Source organism: Anser anser (assembly GCF_964211835.1).
Source record: "Anser anser genome assembly, chromosome: 14".
Classification (NCBI taxonomy): domain Eukaryota; kingdom Metazoa; phylum Chordata; class Aves; order Anseriformes; family Anatidae; genus Anser; species Anser anser.
The window spans coordinates 4,595,624-4,617,262 of NC_139735.1; the positions used below are offsets into that span (position 1 = coordinate 4,595,624).

The 21,639-nt window shown below is 47.0% G+C and overlaps 1 protein-coding gene across 3 annotated transcripts in view; it reads right to left on the reverse strand.

The window, feature by feature from the left end:
• The window catches only part of KLHL3 (kelch like family member 3), a 41,418-nt gene that overhangs the window by 15,589 nt on the left and 4,190 nt on the right, over positions 1–21,639 (reverse strand). For 2 of the 3 annotated variants that reach the window (XM_083798340.1, XM_083798339.1), the window contains 4 exons: positions 18,294–18,410; positions 15,291–15,397; positions 10,241–10,362; positions 2,788–2,950 (listed from right to left, as the gene is read on the reverse strand). In XM_083798340.1, the coding sequence (XP_083654466.1) occupies positions 2,788–2,950; positions 10,241–10,362; positions 15,291–15,397; positions 18,294–18,410 (509 nt within the window). Of the gene's footprint in view, positions 1–2,787; positions 2,951–10,240; positions 10,363–15,290; positions 15,398–18,293; positions 18,411–21,639 lie in introns of those variants that run through there. The other variant, XM_083798341.1, reaches the window with a different exon arrangement.

The following is a 21,639-nucleotide window of genomic DNA, read 5'->3' on the forward strand; positions in this document are numbered from 1 at the left end:
GAACTTAACTTTCTGCAAAGCCACGAAGTACTTTCCAGTGGCAGATATGATTACTAGTGGCAATCGAGAAAAGCGTCGATACCTTCCTAAAGCAGTAAGTAACCTGGCTACCTTGAGATTCAATTCTTGCTCATTTCAACAACCTACCCAGAAGCAAATCTGCTCAACACCTAGATGAGAGGCTCCATCAAGGGTGTCTGATATTTGCAGTTATTTCAAGCAAAGCCCACTTTCAGCATGCACCAGCCGAACACAGTCAGCTTGGTGCACACAGGCCAGCAGTGAATAGTGGAGGCTCCCAGAGCACCCAGCTGAATCTGTGTGCACGAAGGAACACAACAGAGAGATAGGCAAGAGGGAAGCCTCGTCCCATGCACACATATGGGATCAGTTTTTCTTCCCTTCCAACTTTTTATTTTTCCCCAAAAACATATAAATTTCAGCTTCCCCCTCTTCCAAACCCTCAGCATCTATCTTCCCAGGCAGCCTTTCCTCTTCCTACTCAGACTGCAACCATACACATTTCTCTTCCCTTTTTTGCCTCCAAATTCCTCCATGCTGTAACTTTGGGAGCCACCTGAAAACAAAATACAGCCATTCACATCTCTGGCTGTAATCCCAAACTGGAAGAATTTAGTTTGCAGCACAAGCCCAAAAGGGATCATCAAATCTGTCATGCTTTACATCTAACCAAAGGGCACTAGGAAATAATTACTTTCTAGGAAAGAATTTCTAGGTCAAAATGGCCATTAGCTGGTCGAGAACAATTTTAGTTTTCCTAGCATTTCTTAGAAATACACACCAATTTAAGCTCACCTGCCATTTTCTATGTCTCATTTACCTTTGACTGAAACACAATTCTCAGCCACTTGATCTGAAGCAGCTTTTTTCAAGCCCTAACCCCTTTAGCTTTGAGAAGTTCAGACTCATATATCCAAAGAGCTCCCTCTGCAGCAAGATCTGCCTCTTGATTTCATCTCTGCAAAGTACTTTGCCTGCCAAAAAACAGCACTGCGGGGGCACAAGCTGGCACAACTTCCCGAGAGTATCTCCTTGGAGATCTCACCCGAACAACTCCTTACCAATGCCACTGCTGCAGAGGGCACTTGGGCTTCCGCAGCCACAGACCCCTTTAGTCTGATGGGGACCAAAACACCACAGCTAAGCCAAAGGCTCCGATTAAAAAGATCAATAAAGTTTAGTACTGTGTTATGCTGGAAATCATATCTAAGATCTAATGAACTACTCTAGCCTTAAATACTTGAAAAACAGGAAATGCTCCCGACACAGTAATCTGTATGCACTCTGACTTCTGGACACAATCTCCTATTCATTCTAGATTGGCATCTGGCAGTAGAAAGATATTTGATCTCTTGCTATTTGTTGGAAGCGAGTAAAAATATTTACTGATTTTAATAAAGTAACTTGTGCCTGCTTCTGTCAAGGCAGCTCCCCTACCTACTGAGGTTATCCATTGGCCAGAACCAAGCAGTTCTCAAGGAACTGAGCTCACGCACACAGGGGCTCTTGAGCCTGGGGACCTCTGTCTTTGTTTAATGCTGTTACATAAACAACATAGCGAAAAGAATTTTAATGGCATTTTTATTAATGGAGTTCCATTAACATTACATGGGCTACTGTACTAACTGGGACTTATGAAGGCCAATAAAACAACAAAGCAGACTTTCTAATTGCCAAACAACCAAATAAAATATACAGTGAATGCACTGCTTGTTGGGTTAAAGATTAAACAGGGCCTGGAAGCAAGGATAATGAGATATTACAAGCAAGCCTTTACAAAATTAACCATTCCTTCCAGGGTACCTTTTCCTCCAGGGGATAATACAGCCAAAGCAGCTGAAAAAGGTTTTACTTTTATTTGCAGGAGAATAGGGGAGGACTCGGTGGGCACATTTTTATTCCACTGAGCCTACTTACGGTCCAATTAAGGACAAAAACATACCCAAGAAAATGGTGCAGGACAGAGCAGGTGCTCTGGGAGAGAGCAGGTGTATTTTTGCCTATATAAACAGACACAAAAGCAGAAAAACAAACTGAGTAGAGAAATTCTGATCAGAGTTCAAGGGCAACTGTCCCAGAGGAGACTGGAAAGTGCAGGGGAGTTAAGAGTACAGGCCCACTTGGAACAGCTTTACATTTACAACGCAGACGAGGAATGCTGACAGCCATTGCCTGCACCTACTTATTGCAACCAAGCATGCCCACTCTCAAGGAATTAAGGAAATAAGGGTTTATCTACCCATGGTGTAAGCTACCAGTGCCCCACAGATCAGAGGCTCAAACTGCATGACGATTTGTTTTAGCTGAGTGTTCCCATTCCCACTCACAAGATTTAATTTTGCCCACTGCCAGTTATTCCTAGAGTGCACAAATCCCCAGCGACTACTTCCTGCACTCAAAGAGCAGCACACCCTTTGAGAGGGCAATGGGTGAACACCAGCACTCCAACACCGTGCTGTGGAGCAGGAAGCCAAAGAGCTCACTAGGAACATTCCAAGGAACTATTTTGCAGGCTGGGATCCAAAGAATAGTGGGGTTGGGTTTTTTTTGTTTTAACCTTCTGCGCATTTCCCTGCCACCAAACTACATTTCACAATTTGCAGCATCACAAGAAGTCACAAGTCTGCAACACAAAGTATATTCCCTTTCCTGGTCTAATACTAGAAGCACGATGAGACCAACCACTACACACTGATCTTGCTCAGCCTATGAGTTGCTGCACCTGCAAGCAGGTTTACCTCGACAAACAGACGACCTTTTCCTCACCTGCGTAGGCATTCGCCTGCTGCAGCAGCTCGGTACACGCATGCACATCTGCGAAAGCTCGAATTCCAAGGCAGTTCGTGGGATGCAGCTGGGATTGAAGAAAGTCACAGCAGTTTTTTCTAACATCCATCAGCTGCAATAAGCTAGCAGCCGGCAACAAAACCTGGAAAAACAAGAAAGGGAAATCGGAGATAGCAACAGAGAAAGTTTAACTCCCAACTTGCATGAGCTAGATGCAACCCCCCTCCAGACAGGGACACATCACTGTGGGGTGTGAGAAAGAAGGTTAACGTTTCAGCAGTATTTATATACGGAATTTTCCATTCTCTGAGAGATGGAAATGGCTATATTGTGTTGGGCTGAGAGCAGAGCTCTTCTCCTCAAAGGACCTCAAGTTGTGTAAGGGGAGGACAAAATGCAAACAACCAGGGACACACCTGAATCTCTGCCTTTGCTGCAGCTAGGTCCTGCCCACAGATTTGGTTTCCCCTGAAGAGCTTTATATTATTTGCATGTTTTACCATCACATTCAAAGCTGACACCACCCCAGCACCCTCAGAATCTCAAGCCTTCTTATTTCCATCAAAACCATGCTGGCTTTTGAGCAGGGTGCCCAAACTGCCCCACTAGAAAGGGAGACAGCAGCAAGCTCGAGCAGGTTCTGGTAACAGCAAGGTTCTCAGGAAAGATGGGGCCAACTATTCAAATCAACGGCCCCCGTTCTCAGCCACACAAAATCTGTGGACACCAGTGCTGTGGTTCATGACTGCATCTGAAAATGAGGTACTGCTTTGTACCTACAAAACCAAGGGCAGAAAAGAGAGACAAAACTGGGTCAGGAATGCCACATCTGCTGGAAAGACCATCTTGGAGGTCAATGAGCAAGGATAGGAAGTAGAAAATAACATCGGTCGGGATGTTACAGCCTGTGACATCAGCTACTTCCTTTCTTATGTCTTACAGCAACTGCAGACATTTCTGATCCCAGCTCTTCCGTAGCTCTGGCTGCTTCACACATGGTCTTCAAACCAGGCATCTGTGCTCACCATCTGAGCACAGATTTCCGGAAAACTATTTCCAACAAAAAAAAAATGTGGCTGTTAAACAAAACAAGCAGGTTAACAGCACTCACCTCACTCACCTCCTCAAATCTTGATGGCAGAGAAGGGAAAAAGACCTCCCCTCCCTGCCTGCCTCCCCCCACACTCAGTTTCCCATCAGGGCAGGACACTCACAACTCACCCCAGGTGTTTTCTAAGCCTCTGACACATTCCAGCTCCAGCAGAGACCTACAGTACCTGACTGCTGCCAAGCAGCCACCTCAACAGGCAACAGTAAAAAAAAAAAAAAAACAATTAACCTGGGAGCCCATTTTGCCCCAGGCCTCTTGACGCCAGGAGAAGATTAGTTTGTGGTTTTTTGTGGTTTTGATTAAATCGCGATGGCAACGCTCTTGCAGTTTTGGAACCTAGCTGTGAGCAACTTTCTACCTGGCTGAACGAGCTCCTTCCAGCAGCAGAAAGGTGAGTGCCTGACTTGCACGATGGATGGGAACTCCCTGCAGACTACCTGTGACCAGCCAGAGCTTCCTCCAAGCACACCCTACCATCAAGCGTGCCTGCAGATGCCTAGCTGAAGCGTTTGGGGATATTGCCTCTGAGCTACTGTCAGTGATACCCACATGCCAGATCCCCTTGGACATCCCAGTACTGCTATCCTGCAGCCTCAGGCTGGCTTGACAGGGCAGCAGAGAAGCAGCCTCACACCACTGCAGTTATTGTGAAAGGAGCGTTATCATATAATGCTTTAGAAGTAGGATAAAAATAGCTTATCAACAGATGAGTGGGTTTTCTCTTTCTTATTTCCCAGCTGAACATCTTACCGCTCTACTTGTTTGTTTTTTGTTTTTTTTTTTTACCAGGGAAGGCAAAAAGCAAGCAAAGGATATCCGCTAGCACAATGTCTGTTTCCTTTAGAAATAACAAGAGGAAATGCCCTGCCTAAACGTGCAGCAGGACCAAGCTGCAACCCCATTAAAATCCAGGCAAGTTACTCACTTGGGTCTGGATTTGGCTTTTAATATTTGAACTCCAACTACTGCGAACAATTTAGAGCACGTACTGTTCATCTGGCTTCTCCACCAGATCAGCCTCCTCACCAGATCCAGTCGTCTTTCAAAACTCTATCAAAATTACCTGCTACTGCTACCGAGACTGATTTCTTTGCTAAATAAATTATGTCCAGAACCTCATCTATGGTACAAAACAGCAATAACCATCCATTTCTCCAGCTGTGCTCTCACTCCGCAGACTCTGTACCAGCCTCAAGTGTAACAGAACATCGTCTGTGCAATTAAACACTTTCATAAACCTTTGATGTCTCTGAACCAGAAACATCTTTCAGCCAAAAGCGATCTGTGTTGCCGTGAGGTTCATTCCATATTCAGGGCATTAACGCTAGGCTTCAGAGACTGGGGTTAGTTCCCTCCTCTGCTACGGTCTTGCAGGTAACCTCAGCCAAGAGGCAACCTGCACTATTCCTCTGCAAAACGGGGCGAGGAGCGCTTCCCCAAAGCAGAGACATTAAAGCTTTTAAGCTGCTTTGACAATTTAGTCAAATTGGAAGCCAAAAAGGGTGTTGGCTGTAATCCTCAGCAGCACATCCAGGGCCACAGCTGGGACCGCACATCTGCCCAAACAGGGAGACAGCTCCCGGGGGAAACCACGAGCAGAGAAACAAGCAGAGCTCACATTTGCAAGGCAGGTTAAATGCTCGGTTTTTACTTAATAGCTCAACAGTGCACATGGAACAGAGATAAAACGGCATTATTGTAATGTGGCTTTTCAGCGTAAGGAAGGCAATTAAGGCTTTATCACTCCCCAGTTGCTACCACGCAATGCCAAGCGTGAACAATGGTGCTTCTACTTAAATGTTCCACCTGGGGTGAAATAGCCAAGGCAGCAGCATGCATGGCAGGATCAGAAAGCCACAAACCTCTCCAGGAACAGGCATAAGAAGGGATACAGGGATGAGAGAGAAAAGAGGGGAGTAGCTTGCAACTTCCCTCCTAATCTACCTTCTCCAACTTCACTGCACAGAACAGCTAAACCGGCTCTTGGTAAACAGTTGGTTAAAAAAAAGTGGAGGAGCACCTGCCAGGCTTCCAGCACAGTCCTCTGATGCCACACACGAGTTTCTTCTCACCTTTCTGTAAGGCCAATCTCACCTAGATGACTTCCCGAAGGCTGAAAAGGTCCCCGTGCCCACAACTCTGCCTTGCTGTTGGAGGACTCTCCAGCACCCCAGGAAGGTGACACAAAGCAACGAGTTATTACAGCAGGGAGAAAACAGACCTGATTTATTGCATCTCCTAAAGCTGAGCTGAAAGGCGCTCTGCAAACTGTACAAGCTGTAGCTGCAGCTTTTGGAGCACACAGAGGGGCGGGAGATGAAATGACCCACTTAGCACCCTTCATCATTGCAGTACCCAAACTTCTTTTCCCCCCCGAGAGTCTCCTTCCTCTGTTTTGAAGTCCTAAGTCCTTTGGGAAACACGAGGTGGGGAAGCACACTTCTGAAAAGGAAGCGCTACAGATGCTAGCGAAGCTTTTTTCCTCCTTTCTCGAGACATTTTTTATTATGATTATTATGTTTGAATGCTGACAGTTTCAACATCTATTTCCCCCGGTCAGTTGATTTCTAGACATCTCTTCATTTTTCTTTCCACGAGCCATACCTCAGACCGCAGTAGTGTACAAGGACACCACGCATGTGGTATGCTGCACCTCATTAATAGGAATTTAATCACGAAATCAGGTTAATCAGGACTTTTCCCAGGGAATCATTACAACCCTAATGGCAGTGACTTTCTTAATTGGAAGGGTAATTCTCAGGCTGCAAGTAATTAAGTGCCATCACTAAGGATGGGTACAAAGTGCTGAAGGAGGACTGTATTCACTGTCTACAGACAGAGGTTCGGGTGTCTTTACAGGAGCTCCTAGGAGAATGAAAAGCCTCCTCTCAGATCTCCATTCAGTGTCACAGCCAGCCTGGACACACCAACCCCATGATCTCCGGCGGCTTCAGCACTATTTCTTTTCCAAGATAAGCACACCAAGAACCTTATGAATGCAGATGTTTACCACACTGCGTTTCTGGGTGGAGAAGCACTTCTTCTTTGAAGTGGAAGCCCAACTGGATCGTTTTTATAATTTCTTGCCTTCCAGAAGGATATGGATTTCCACAGGTGCAGAAAAGTAACCTGTACCTGGAGAGGGAACTCCACACACAACTGCTCCAATTCTTGTGTCACTCGTTTCACCTTCAGATCGGGGACAGCTGTTGACTTCTGTCATCAGTTTTCTGCACTTTCCCCCCATTGTATTTGCTCACGGATGGAAAAACCTTGTTGTTCAAGTCTGAATAAAACCTTCCTCCCTGAACGACAACAGCTCTGACCCACCTCCCACTGCCAGCCCATCTGCAGGATGTTGTGCTCCAGCAGCACAGCACTGTTGGCACAAGAGCACTGGGCTCTTATTTGCAGTGCAATGTGTCTCCTGCCACGCACAGAAAACACCACAACAAAGACAAGGACAGCCAAAGCAGCCAACAACTCACCTGCTTCAGCAACATGAGTGTGAGTATCTCTAAGCCTCCTAATACACGGCTAAATAATTCTCTAGCATGCTCTGAGATAGATTTGCTGGTTCTCCATACGCCAGCACCAGCGTAACAGCTTCGGGCCACCTAACAACCAATTAACGTCATATAACAATCTTTTTTCTTGTAATTTCTCCAATGGAATTAACTGGCACGCATACCCAGAAATCACTTCTTCCATCTGCTGAGGAAGTCTGAACAACTGGGTGTCAAACTGCACAAAAACCCTTAGATGCACCCTCTTCCAGCTAGGAAATCGGAGCTCCGGACACGAGATAGCTGCTGGGAGCTGAGGAAGTCTGACGACGAGACGGTGAAGGAACATTGCTGAAACATCGCAGACCGGCACCACCGAGGCACCCTTCCGGCTGGATGGCTGACGGAGCCGCGCAGCAGGAGGACGTGACAACGTAAAATACCAAAACTGCTCACGTCTTCCTAAGGCTGCCATTGTTAATCCACACCGAGGGCTTAATTGTTCGCTTCGGTTTGCCTTTACCTGGGTGAACCTTTCTGAGGAATCACAGAATATTCTTTTACGTAGACTTTTCTCTCTGTGGCCATTAACCTGTTTATGGCATTCTGTTCAGTGGTTAAATACCCACAGACGGTATGGAAATTCCTCTTTAACCTTTCTATGGGCTTCATCACAAAATTCTATCAAATTCCACAAAACATTTTCAAGACAGACATTTTTAACATAACAAAAGGGTCTAGTCAGTTGATCTTGCTCTAGATGAGCTTCATTTCTTATGAATTAATTTCCCTGCAGACTATAGATTATTCACAGTGTGCTTATTTAAACAAACCGTGAAGAAAAGGGAGTGCTTTATTAGACTGGGAAAAAGCTCATTGCCTAAATCTTAGTATTCACCAAACATATTTTTGATCATATTGTCCGAGAGATGTGAGCCAAAATATGAGGATAGGCACGGCTCTTAACCTCAGCTCTCTGTAATCCCTAGGCCAACATAAGGCAGAATACGGTTAGGTTTCACTAAAAAAAGTTATTTTTGTTTGATTGGAAATGCAACACCTGGACTTCTCGGGGCAGGTCTACCCTGCCAGTGCAGAGCAGGATGGAGCTGGCCGTGCAGCCACCCTACTTATACGGAGGTGCAGCTCTACACGAGCACCGAGGTGCTCTCGTGGGGGAACAGCTAGAGCACGTGCAGTAACTTCAAGCAAGCCTCTCTCCATGCAGACTGATAGGATCCGGCACGCCAGATGGCAGCTGGAGCTCAGCACATCCCACGTGCCGAGTGGGTGCTCGTGGGCCACCTAACAACCAGAGCAGGGAAGGAATGCATACGTTTCTGAAAGCACGTGGATACAGTCTTCACATTTCCCCCAGGAAGAGATGGCAGCTTGACAGGGTGTAAATGTCATTTTTCCTCCAGCAACAGGAGGCCCCAGAAGTCCAAGAATCTACTCTGCTTCCCCACTACGTGCTACTGAAGTAGTGCAGGAGCTCACATCCTTACAACCTTTGCTACACGCTGCAGTTAAGCACAGGACCTTGCAGTGGACAGGTAGCTCAGGGGGGTTTGAACATCAGCTTCTTTGCTGCAAAGGCACCTTGAAGGTCTCCTCACCGGTGGTCCCCAGGGGCCTGGCTTGCACAGCCTCACCGCAGGACAACCAGGGTCCACAAACTGATGTGATAAGAGCCTGATGTGAGAAGAGCCAGGTCGAGAGCAGGCCAGAAAGACAAGTTTGTACCGCTGGAGGGCAGAAAGAAGACACCCACAGGCTTGGGTCATGAAGGATGGCCCACGGCTTAGACCACAAAGCAGACATACGTCAGGTTTTGCAGAGTTTCCTGCAGGAAGAGCCACACGCTACAGCACAGCAAGAACCTGTGCCCTCCCTAAGGGACCAGAACAGGCAAGCGTGTCCCATCCACAGCAAGAACTCAATTTCACGCAGTAAAGGACTTCGTGCCAGTCTAATTTTGCCGTCTTAATTAGGTCAACAGAACGCAGGCAGCAGCATTTCCCCTCCCTCTCCCTCTCCAGCGAGACAGACACTGGCTGCTGTTACCCTGCCCGATGCCCGCATCACCGAGAGGACAACAACAGGCCTAAACTACCGCTTGCAAACAAAACCAGGGAACAACCAAAAAGCACGCCTGCACACAAGCTCCCAGCATCCCTTCCAGACATCAGTGGCTAAGTGCACAGCCGTTTTCTTACAGTCAAAGAAAGAGAAGAGAAAAGGCTTTACCAGCAGCCACAGCCATGTGACACAGACAACAAAACACTCTTCCCTGCATCCTGCTTTATCTGTAAGGCTGCCTTTCAACTACCCCTTCCACTTTCAGACAAATATTTACCTCAAAGAGCTGCAAGACAGAATGCACACAAAGAAGGGAAGAATGCCCTCATTTTAACAATATATTCCACTCAAAGCTCTGCCAAACTAATCAAACTCCCCAGAAGAACTTAAAAACTAACAGTCAGATTGCTCTGTCAGGACCTTAAAACCACATTCGACGCGCTGCTTGTTTGACTATCTTCTGACCTTTGACAGACTGACCCACAAGTCAGCAGCTTCTTGGAATGCAAATGCCTAAGCTGGTTATAAAAGCTTGATACGAAAGCTAAATGCAACATGACGTACGCGCAGGGAAAGCAGCAAAGTGCCTCAAGACTGAACAAGGCTGGCAGGAGCTCTTTTAAGCTCAACCTTTTACTTCCAGCAGCCTGAAGAGATCACTCACCCCTCTCCAAGGCTTTTGAGTTTCAAGCTTCTGGCTTGGGTTTCCAGGGAGCAGCTGAACCAGACTCACCTGCACGTTCTCTTCCGTGACCTCTATCTCGGCTGTGTAGATGTAATCAATCAGCTTCCTCAGCGTCTGCCCATCAACATCTTTTATCTCGATCTTCTTGGCTTTACTTTCAGACATGTCTCCTGAAAAGCATTTCAAAAGGACAGTCAGAGTTCGCTTGGCAGGAGCTCTTTTCAGCCCTTGCTCCCCCCACATCCAGCACATACTCCTGGTATCTAATAGACTGCCCTGACACTATCCCTGACTATCTAAGGACAACTGGCAAGGCTCTCAGAACCTCTTAATGCAGCCTAAAGAGCACCTCAACATTGGAAGACACTAGCGTAAGATAAAAGTCATCAACAAATGCAACACGGAAAAGAAAAAGCAGGAAAAGAACCTGCAAGTTCACCCGCATTCAAACACATACAGGGGCTGAAAAAACAACACAGCCTTCAGCCGTGTTTCATCACAGGGACAGACTCAAAGAGACCGTGGACAAGCCTTAGGAGGGCTTTATTAATGTATTTAAATATGTATATGGGTAGATGAATCATCTGCAGCAGCTGAGTTAGGGTGCTTTATGGTATACCCTACGATAAAAGATAGCGCCACCCTCTTTCTTGAGGAATAACCTGAAACCTGCTGAGGAAAACCAGCAAGGATCCAGTGTGCTGCACGCTTCTCCCCTAAATTATCTTGCCGTAACCTGTCCGCACAGCTGCACCTTACAAAAAGCATCTGTGCAAAAAGATGTCCTTGTCATTGCAGGCACCACGCACGCAGACCCTGTGCGTACAGGAGCGCGTCCCGGTAACAAAAGCGCGGTGGGAAGGAGGAGGAAAGACTCCCCAGGCCCCCTTCCAGCATTCACACGCAGGGTGAGATCACCCAGCCCAGCCTTTAATCAGCAGGATCTCCAGGAACCACAGAACAGAAAGAGCAAGCTCCAGAGCAGAAAGGAAACGACAGATGAAAAAATACAGACAGACAAAGGACAGCTTGAAGAAATGTCAATTCTGAAACCAGGACAGGAATAATCACTACTGTAAGAAACCCGGTGACTCAATACTGCTGTGGGATTAAGAGGAAAAATAGTTTCTGCAGCCTATGTGAGAAGTAATTACAGCCTACATCCCCACACCGAGCACGACAAGACGTGGCCGGGCACATTTAGTGCACAGCACACGGCACGGAGTCAGATGCTAAAGGGGGTCCGAGCCGGAGCAAAACCTGGAGCCTGGAAATGAAACTCCTGGGCCTTCACTTATGCCCATAAGGAGGTAGATAACAGGAGTCAGACCAGACCATAAGTATTAGGAGGGCCAACACCACCCAAAGGGAAGCGGACTGAAATAATATTTGCTCCAACTTCTATTTTTAAAATCAAATAAAATTTTATTCAGAGACGCCCGTGAATACAAACGTACAAGTACAAAGGGATAAATGACCTAAATTTGGGGGGCTTTCAAAGCACGTAGGATTTTTTGACTGACAAAATAAACATCTCCCAGCACTTCTCCCCCCCAAAAATCCATCTCCAGAGATGAGAGGAGGATTCTGAGAGCAGACCAGTGCACACCAGCCTACGCGGAGCTGGCGCTGCCTGCAAGGAGCACCCAGACAAAAACCCTACGGAGGCAAGGGGCAAAGCAGAGCAGCCACGGCACTGACAGCGCTCGCTGGAACCACGGGCAGAGGAGAGGCTGGGATGCTCTCACCCATGATCGATACAGAAATAGCTCAGAGGGACCGATCCGACAACATCATCTGTCTCCGTGGCGCTCATGTGACACAGCCAACAAAAAATAAAGGCAGTGTGGGCTTCTACACCCACCAGCAAGCTGCCAGCCCTGCATGCTAACGTCCCCCACTGGCTCTGGACTGGCAACGTCCCCGTGCACCACCACCGAGGGGAGGCTCACACGTGATGTCCCAGCAGTGAAGTCGGGACCGGACCCTTCCAGCCACATCCTCCTACCAAAAAAATAAAATAATTAAATCAAACCCCCAAACCTCACGCCCCTTTCCCAAGTCAGACCCAAGGCTCACCCAATACCCTAATGACAGAGTGATTCAGAGCATTAACAGCACCTCCCCCGGATGAGGGCTGTGCTGAGAATGAACCTAACGGGTGCTGGCCTGTGCTGCACAGACCCTGACCCTGCAGCCAAGCAGATACAAGGGACAGAGTAACGGGGCACAAAGATGTGAAAACTGGCAGCGTGCCTGCAAGCTGAGCTTTTTTAGGGGAATTTACCTTACAGACACGAGGGCCTTGTGAAGACAAGTCCTTCATGCCCCGTACACAACACCAGCGCTGCTCTCTCCCTTCCTCCTTGTACTTTCTCCTGCCGCCAGCCTGCTCAGCTCCTCAGCTTTGTCACGAGAGGCTGCTGTCAGAACTGCAGCAGCTCACAACGCCTTGTTTACCCAGCACAGCAGCTTGCCCTGCCTCAGATTTACTGCGCTCGAGATGCTTCCCAGCTCCCAGCTTCTGTTGTTTCCCAAGTCAGAGATGTGCTGAAGGAAGAGGACTCGCAAGCGTACTGACTACCAAGGCCACAGCCCCTCATGCACGGGGGCTGTTAGAGATCTGAAAGGAAGACTTCTGCACTGCTGCTTCCTCACCCGGCGCTGCCAAGATCCCCCCACGTTTCTCACAGGAACGGTCCCAGCAGCATCTCTGCAGTGTCTGTTGTCCTTCCTGAAACTATCACGTTTTATTCTACACTGATGGAAATTACTGCCACCACTCATCCCCGCTCGGCACGGTGCCAGCAGGGGCTGTCCATCCGAAATGCTCTAAAAAGCAGTAGAGAATTAGGAGGTGCTGGGTCCCATCTCTCCTTCAGTGGGGGAGGATACAAATGGAAAACATGCCTTTTTATTTTAGGACTTGCCAAAGCTATTGTGAAGAGACATGCCTAACCAGAGGACACCAGGTGGTGTAAGATAGATCCCACGGTCATCACAAGGTCATCCACGAGCCCAAAATCAGGCCCAACCTACAGCAACAGCACCTGCGGAGCAGGCATCAGACACAGGGGATGAGCCGTGGGTTTTGGTTTGGCTCCCGCTGCTCAAGGCTTTACACTGACCATCCACTACCACGTGGCTGCCAGCACTGCCAGGGGTTCCCCCAGCTCCCCAAAAATCATTTCCCCCAGCAGGGACTCAGCACAAGCTGCCGCTGCCCCGTCCATCCTGCACCCGCCCTGCAGGTGCACGCACAGCACAGCTGTCAAGCCGCACTGCTGATGTGCAAAGCAAAACTGAAAAATAAAACGCAGCTAATAGCCAGGCTGCGATGTTAAAATCTCACCCTCCAGAGACCGAAACAACACACAGCTGGAAGCAGATCACACGCTCAGCCTTTGCAAGAGGAAGATCCAGGCCTTAGAAATCTAGGAGCAGCTGGACCAAAAGCGAATGGGGAGTTGTTCTCTGCCTGCCCTGCTGCCCCCGGGACAGGCTGGGGGCCCCGCAGAGGCTGTCACCCAGCCCAGGGCAGCGCTGAGGCAGCCACATGATCGCGGCTGGTGGTTAGCTGATTACTGTTTAACTCGCAGCGTGAGGGATTACACGTCCGGAGAATTCCTGCATGGAAACATGAGCGGCCCCGACCCCGCTCTGCACCACTGCGTTCCTGCTCAGGTGACCTCTAAAGATCAGAGGGCTTTCCAGTAAATTTTTTTTTTTTTTAATTCTCATTAGGAATGAGCATCACAAGTACTCCCAAGTCCTCTCCGAGGTGCCCTCTGCCAACAGGTGCTTCTGAGCAGGGCTTGCTCCTCTGCCTCCTCACCACAGCCAGCACCCACCCGCTTCCAGCTCCCTAGAAAACACGAATGCTTTCCCCCTTCGCTCACCGCACAGGCAAGGCCACCACGGCAAACCTCACATCTCAGCTAACATTCAGACATCGGTTTACACTTCAGCATTACAGGCTTTTTTCCCCCCTCCATTAAAGAAAGGAAGAAAGGATTCCCAGATGAGAGGCTTTCCTCAGAAATGCTGCATTCTGCTTCCAGCGAAGCAAAATAAAAGCAAGCCTAACCCAAAGGCTTGTAGGAGCAAGAAGCATCCACGTGGCCTGTTTCCAAACAGGTCCAAGAGTTCCTATTGAACTTGGCTTTCTCCTCCCCAAGGCCACAAACCAGGGAACATAAAACAGTGGGAAAACCTCCCAAAATGCTGAAGCTCTGGGACTGTAATCACCATTCTCTGGAGCATACAAATGTTTTATTTCTATTGGGTTAAGTCTGTTTCTATCCTGGAAAGGAGGGGCGAGGTAAAGGAAGAAAGCTAAGGAGCTCCTGACCAAACTGATAGTACTAGAAGGACTTAAATAAGCTGGTCACTTGCCTGCCTTGGGACTGACACAGCTCTTCTTGCTGTTCTGCCTGGGCACAGCCAGTGACAAGCACAGCCTATAGGTATCACACGAACAAAGCAAGAATTTCGTCCTCTCCTTCTCTTCTCGTTGAGATTGCATCTGCCATTACCAAAATATGCCAGACTGCAACAACACCCCCTGCAAAAAGGCAGGGCTGCTAATACATGCTTGGATCTGGAGAACAACAGTGTTATTTCGGGCAGCAGCAACAAGTGCCATGGGAGATTAAACATCCGTGACCGCGAATAAGCGTCTGCGGGGCTGGGCCTTGAAACTACAACTTTTACGCCAGCAACTTCTTTGATGTGCACCACAACCATTAGGGCACTGCACATGTGCTTGATGTTAATGATGTGTGTTTTCATGACCCGAGTTCTTGTTAAGGAATTAAAAAACATGCACGCAGCAAGTCGAGCCTCCTAATAATCTTCACGTGAGCTCTGTGCTACGCGCTCCCCCTGTAGCCACGCACCGCTCCCAAGGCCACGGATTGTGCCTAAAAGAATTAGCCAAGGATGATCAGCAACATCCATCACACGCAGCGAAGTGCAGACCGAGCCGTACTTCTCTCTCAAGGCCATGCCTCCTGCCCCTGCTCAGCTCCTGCCGGAGGCACAGCAGAGCTCCCAGCCCCTTCAACCCGAGCGCAGGGTCTGGTGCAGAGAGGGGTACCTGTAAACATCGCACAAAAATAAGGGCTGCAGGCCGCAAGGACCACGCGGTGGGCTTCCATCTCCACAGTTTCAGCCACAATCACCACATCGCAGAGGAGCCGCTTGCTGGAAAAACACCAGAAAAGACAAAGATCATTTCAGAACTCCTGGTCAGAAAAAAAAAAAAAAAAAACCTACATTGGTAAAGCCCCAAAAAAATAAGCAGAAGTCCTACCATTACAGACAAGGCACCTGAGCTCCTGCCAAATCCCAGTGCAAGGTCCTCCTGTCCTTCAGCTACCAGCTCCCACCAGTGCTCCCCTACAAAGCAAAGCCTGAATCCTCCCAACACTGCAAGATTGACCACGGTTCTGTTGTCTCCCAGAAAAACTACAGAAGCCAAACAAGGTCTGGATGGGAAAGGGACTCCCTCCACCTCTCAAAAGTAGAGCTTAGGGAAGGTACAGAAGAGCTTAAGAGTTTGGGCACCACCTGAAGCCAAGCACTGGTAGATCTATAAAGCGAGTACCAGTCATGCAAGGAAACACCAGCAGTAATTTCACCTTTCCACAGGAAAAAGGCAGAGTGAAAAAATAATGTTATTTCTGCATGTTTTGGCCCTGAAGAACATGACCAGCAAAACACCTGCTGGTGCTGACCAGTGCAGAGGCTGCCCCAAGCCCAGGGAGGTGCAGCCCGTCAGTGAAGTCTATCTGGGGGCCTGAGGACTTCATTTACAACAGGAATTAGTCTGGGATTAAGAGGCACCAGGATAAAAACAAGGGGCTCCAAACGAAAACCAAAAAACTTCTGAGCTCCCCCACTGACTCATTGTACGTCTTTGGCAAAGCCACTTCATTAATCAGTGACCTTTCCTACCAGCCCCACGTACATCCTTTGAGGATTCATTAGTTAATGTTTGCACAGGGCTTCAGAGATGTAGACAGCTAGAAGTGCTCAGCCTCCCAATAAGTTGGTTTAAGATGTTTGAGCATACAAATGCAAAATAAGGGTGTTCTTTTCAAATGTCAAGCCTGAAAAAAAAAAGTTCCGTGTCTGTAAATCTAGATGTCGCCTTCTCCTCAGAAATGTTTATCACGATGCTCTGCTTTCTCTTAGGAAACCGCATATGAAATAAATACACACGGATCTTCTAATGGACTAGGTGTGTCTCCTTCTCCTCCATATGTTGGAATAGACGAACAAAATTATTCATGAAATGGAGGGCTGCAGTTGGAAAACAGGAAGAAAGTTAAGTAGGAACTGATAACCTTTGTTCTACTTTCAGGCCAGTTTGGAAGGGATGACGGTGGTAATGGGAGCTCTTTAATAGTCTGTTAATGGATGCTTCCCCATATCCTTCAGCTTATGTAAAAGATGCCCTATTCAATTCTTCTTTGGACTACAGTTATTTAAAGCACCACTCATGAAAGTTAATTTAATTTACATTTGAAAGCTACAAATTCCAAGTGAGCAACATATTGCAAATAGGTTAAAGGCTTAGCAAGATTCTTCTAGACCCTCTGTATGGGATTTCTTGGTGCATTTGCTTTAAGGCACTATTATTCAAGGTAGCTATTAACACTGATTGTTGATGGCTTAACGGATCACAAGCTCAACGCACAATACAATGGACACGAGAACTGTATATTCCAGAACAGCAGCAGGGGCTGAGGAGGAGTACCCAGAAAAAGAAAACATCAAACAGGTGCTTAAGGGAAGCTTTTAATCTTGTATTTTTTTTTATCACTTGACCATTGCACAAGATCTAGCTAACTACAGGCACTAAAAAAACATTGTCAGTCTCCAGCTATTCCCACTATGCTTCAATTAACAAAGGAATAATGGTAGCACAATAGATTTCTGAATATAGCTGCACAAACCTCTATTTTCAGATCTTTTGCTTTCAGTACAAAGAGAGGACTAGAGGGATACCAATATAAAAAAAAAAAACATACTCTGCTTCATTTAACTGTTACAAGGGAAAGATATTTCCTTTTTCTGTTCCTTATGCAACTGAGAATCGCTGTGTGACATCTGTGGAAGGAGACATTTCTAACCCTTCTCCATACTGGAGAACATGTATATTGGGAAACTACTTAATCTACAAAAGAGAGGTGGCTCCTACAACATCTTCTGAGCACTTTAAGCATGCAGGAAGAGTAAATGATGTTATCTGCTTTCATCATACCATCTGGAGAGAGAGGGAAGACATATATTCACTTGTATGACACGTGTCTTTTCCATAGGAATTATTTTAAAAATTGTGAGTCTGTGTTTGAATGGTAAAGGACTCGAACTACCTATAGAAACACCTGCTGAACTTGTGCCTGGTTCATGAGGTAAGAGCCAAAAAGCAATTCAGACTTGGCCCCTGTCATCACATCAGTGACGCAGTGGTTCTTAAAAACTGCATTCTTCTCAGCCCCTGTTCTCCTTGTACCTACACAGTTATTTAAAGACACCGAGGTGTTCTCTTTTAACCAATAATGGTATTTTTAAATTTGCAAGTAGAGATCTGAATTGTTGGGGTTTTCTTCCTACTTTGAAGTGCTAAGCCCAGACTGAATGACACTGCCAGTTAAACAAAATAAGAACGGTGCATTAATAATCTTTGGTCTGTAATTATGTGTAGGTGTCTTAATGTCTGAAATGTTCTATTATTGGTTTTCAGACCATTAGCTCAGCTAAGAGCACAGTTTACAGCTAAATTTGCTGTAAGTAATGGAAAATGCTAAATGAATTATCATCTATAAAAGCAGGATATTGCTCAGATAATGTTTTTGAGCCATAGCTGGCTTCCTTCCGACTGGAAGATAGGCAAGTGTGAGACTGGGTACAGCAACCCATCACAGAACAGCTGTATTGTAGCTGCCTCTTCCTACTAGCTTATTAATACCCTCCATGCAACCATTAGCTGTGACCAAGATGGCAGATATTTTTACTTATTTATTACGTCTCCCAAACACTTGTTTTAATCAGCATGGTCCCGCTAAACCAGAGAGGATGCCCAAAAGTGTACCTCCGTAATTCATTCATGACCTTGAATGCCTTTCTCATGTGAGAGGGGTTGACTGTCACTGTGCGCTGGTCCTTTTCATCCTCAGCTGCCTCAGAGGATCGGGAGCTCTGCTTAATGCTAAAAACAGGGACAAAAAAGAAGTAGAAAGTTTGATTCAGCAACACACAAAAAAAAAGTATCCCAAAACTGTAGCACAGGGCATCACGCATGGAGTTATTACTTGCACGATTGTTAGCCTGATCAGGTTCGCGCATGAAGAGCATCACAAAACGCAGCTACCTCTGCACGGATGTTGAAAGCCAACCAGCCCACATTTCAATCAGCAGGGAAGAAAGTGAAAAGGTGCCAAACACTCGAGGACAAAGCCCAGTCTTATAGGCTGCAGTCCAGGAAAGCAGTATAAGTTGATATTCAAGCCAGAACATAATTGCCTTACCGAATAGAAATAGACTTCAGCACTGGGAACTGCAAGAGTACCATGGATACTTTAACAATCACACAGAGAAAGAGAAGTTGAGTTTTCCACATTTGATCTCAAAAACCTAAGCATAGAATATAAAGGACTATGAAAACTACCTGCAGATTTCCCAAGCGTTAGCTTTACAGTGGCCACATCCAATTTCCGTTCTAGAAACAAGTCTATTTAGTGCCACTGTAATGTATAGAAAGAATTACTGAGCTAGACTTTCCTAGCAGAACCACAAGCTATATAGGTAATGTAAAACCAAACGCACCCAGTTATGTGCTGTTTAACCAGGCCAACAGGTGCCTAAGGCACATACATGTCCTCATTACTTTGTTCTGAGCGCTGGCTCTTTGTACAGCATTGACATAAGGTCAATATCTACCTCTATGATTTGAAAATGCGTGAAATCACTCAGAGCTAAAGGTTTCCACCTGTGAAAACAGCAGCATTTTAGCGCAAGATAACTGTGCCGCTTAAATCCACAGCTCATTCCTCACACCTCCCAGCTGGCAAAAGCAAATAAGACAAGTTGAGCAAGGTTGTCCTTGCCAAAAACCAACCCCAAGTGAATGGCAGTCCTTGGGAGGTAATCTCATCGCCACCATCCACCAGGTTGAAGACCTACTCAGAGTCTTCCTTCCAAAGGACGGTCTCCATCAGCTTTGGGTTTGTCCCCACGTCCTTGTAACCCTTCTTAGCTGTGCTTGTGTCATGATAAAAGAGGATGAATCAGGTTAACGCAAGAGCCTAGGCAGCCTGGCTTTACCTGCAGATCATCTCTGAAAAAGGGTGCAAAGCCAGGGAAGCATGCAGGATCCTTCCCCAGAACAGTCAGATGGCCTCTACTCACGTACGTATTTCATGCACATATGCACGTATATACATGTGTACTCACACGCAGTAACTTTTCTGTTGAAAACCACAATTATTCATGATTCACTACCCCTTGACAATGTGCAGCCCTTACTAAACATTGCACTCTCCCCACTGCCTGCTCCTGACCGCCTCCTGCTGCATCCCCAGGCCCCACGAAGCTCATTGTCCCCCCTGCTCATCCTCAGGAGGCTGAACTGTCCTCCCCCAAAACCACCGCGCTGAGCGGCAGCCAAGCTGCAAGCAGCTTGCATGTACATCTGCATACTGAGCGGCCTCCAGCTTTGTGCCTGAGACAAAGGTTAGCCTGTAAACGCCAAAATCCAGCCAAGTCCAATTCCTTCACTTTGCTGAGCAAGTCAAATATTTCCAGCCATAAGCGAAGCCGCGAGGCTGAGCACAACACAACTCAGCACTTGTCTCAGATGAGGGAGACAGCTTCCCCGCCTGCACCTTGGTTGTCTTCCAATTAGCCTTGCACGGCCAGATAAAAACCAGAAAGGAGTGTACCTCTTGTTAAACATTTAGTACTCACAGGGCTGGCACCAGGCAGCAACACAACCAGTTTTTCTGTCCCTGGAGAAAGCTGAAAGTGCTCTGTGCCAGCAGCACCCCAGGCATGGAGTTTCAGCAGCCTTCGGCTCTCACCCAGGTCTGCACGCTGCAGCGAGGGAGCCTCCTTGCCACAGGGACATAGCCTGATTCAGCTCAGCCTCTACGCTGCATCAATCAAAAGCCTCTGCTGAAACCTCAGGCCAAGTAAAGTTTGACCACAGCTTTAGAAATCCAGTGCAAAGCCTTGCTTTTTGAAAAGCCAAGCCTTCCCTTGCAGCGCGCCAGGGCCAAGCCAGGAAAAGCGGGGCTCTTACAGTGCAGGCAACTTCACCAAGCTTTCAGTCTCCAAAGCTGAAACACCTACAGGAAGCAAACACATCAAGAAAAAGAAAAAGAAACAGAAAGAGGTGACAGCAGACAGCTGGGGTAGGCACAGCAGGGCCACCGCAGGGCACTGCTTGCGGTCATGGTCAGAGATCAACCTCACAGGATCCGAACTCAAGCCCTGCACGCAGACATCACGAGGCTTCTTGAATAGGGAAAAGCACTCTGCTGAGATTTATTTGTTAGCACTCCAATGCCAGAGACCAAAGATTCATTATTTTCAAACTTTTCAGCTGGCACAAGATACAGATCAGAGGGCACAGCAAGTTTCATTGAACGCCAACGTAAATGTCAGATCAACAAGTCTCCATAAAGCCTCAACTCCGCCACCATTTGTCTGTGTATTTTAAAAGCAAAGACCTTACTTCTTTTGAAAAAGATCAATCAATTCTTCCTAAAAAGCATGAAAAGTAACTTTTTGAAAAGCATCCTGAAAGACATTCTCAGATTTACTAGCAGGGGTGAATTTCGCACTTTACCAAAGAGCCAAAGGATCACCACAAGAAAATACTGCAGATTATCTGGTTAACAACTTGTTTCAAAAAAAAAAAATTTAATCAAGATATGCTATTTAAAGTTCTTTCCAAATGACTCATGTAAGAAACATTAAAAAAAATAAATGGCCAAGAGCCTTTAACTCATTTTTGAAACTGAGTCAGCTTCCATAGAATTTCTCTCCATTAATGTATGGAGGCTGATTTTTGTCTGGGAGAGAGATCTCACACCCCCATGCACGAACTCGCAGATATCACCGACACATTTCCAACATCGAAATGCAAGAACCTACATGCTCCAAGCAAATGCAACCTGCCACAAAAAAAAAAAAAAAAAGCTACCCCTGCGAAGACCGGAATAATGCATTACATAACCCAGACCTGAGGCTTCTCCCACTATGCTGAGAATTGTTATGCTTCGGAATTACTCCGTTATTTTATTAACGGAACAAAGACAAGGAGAGAACAAAGTCCTCGGATCAAAGGCACCGAGCGGGGCGTGCGGGATCCCACAGCCCAGCACAGGGACGCTGCCCCCAGCGCCCCCAGTTCGAGGAGCTGATGTCCTACCGCC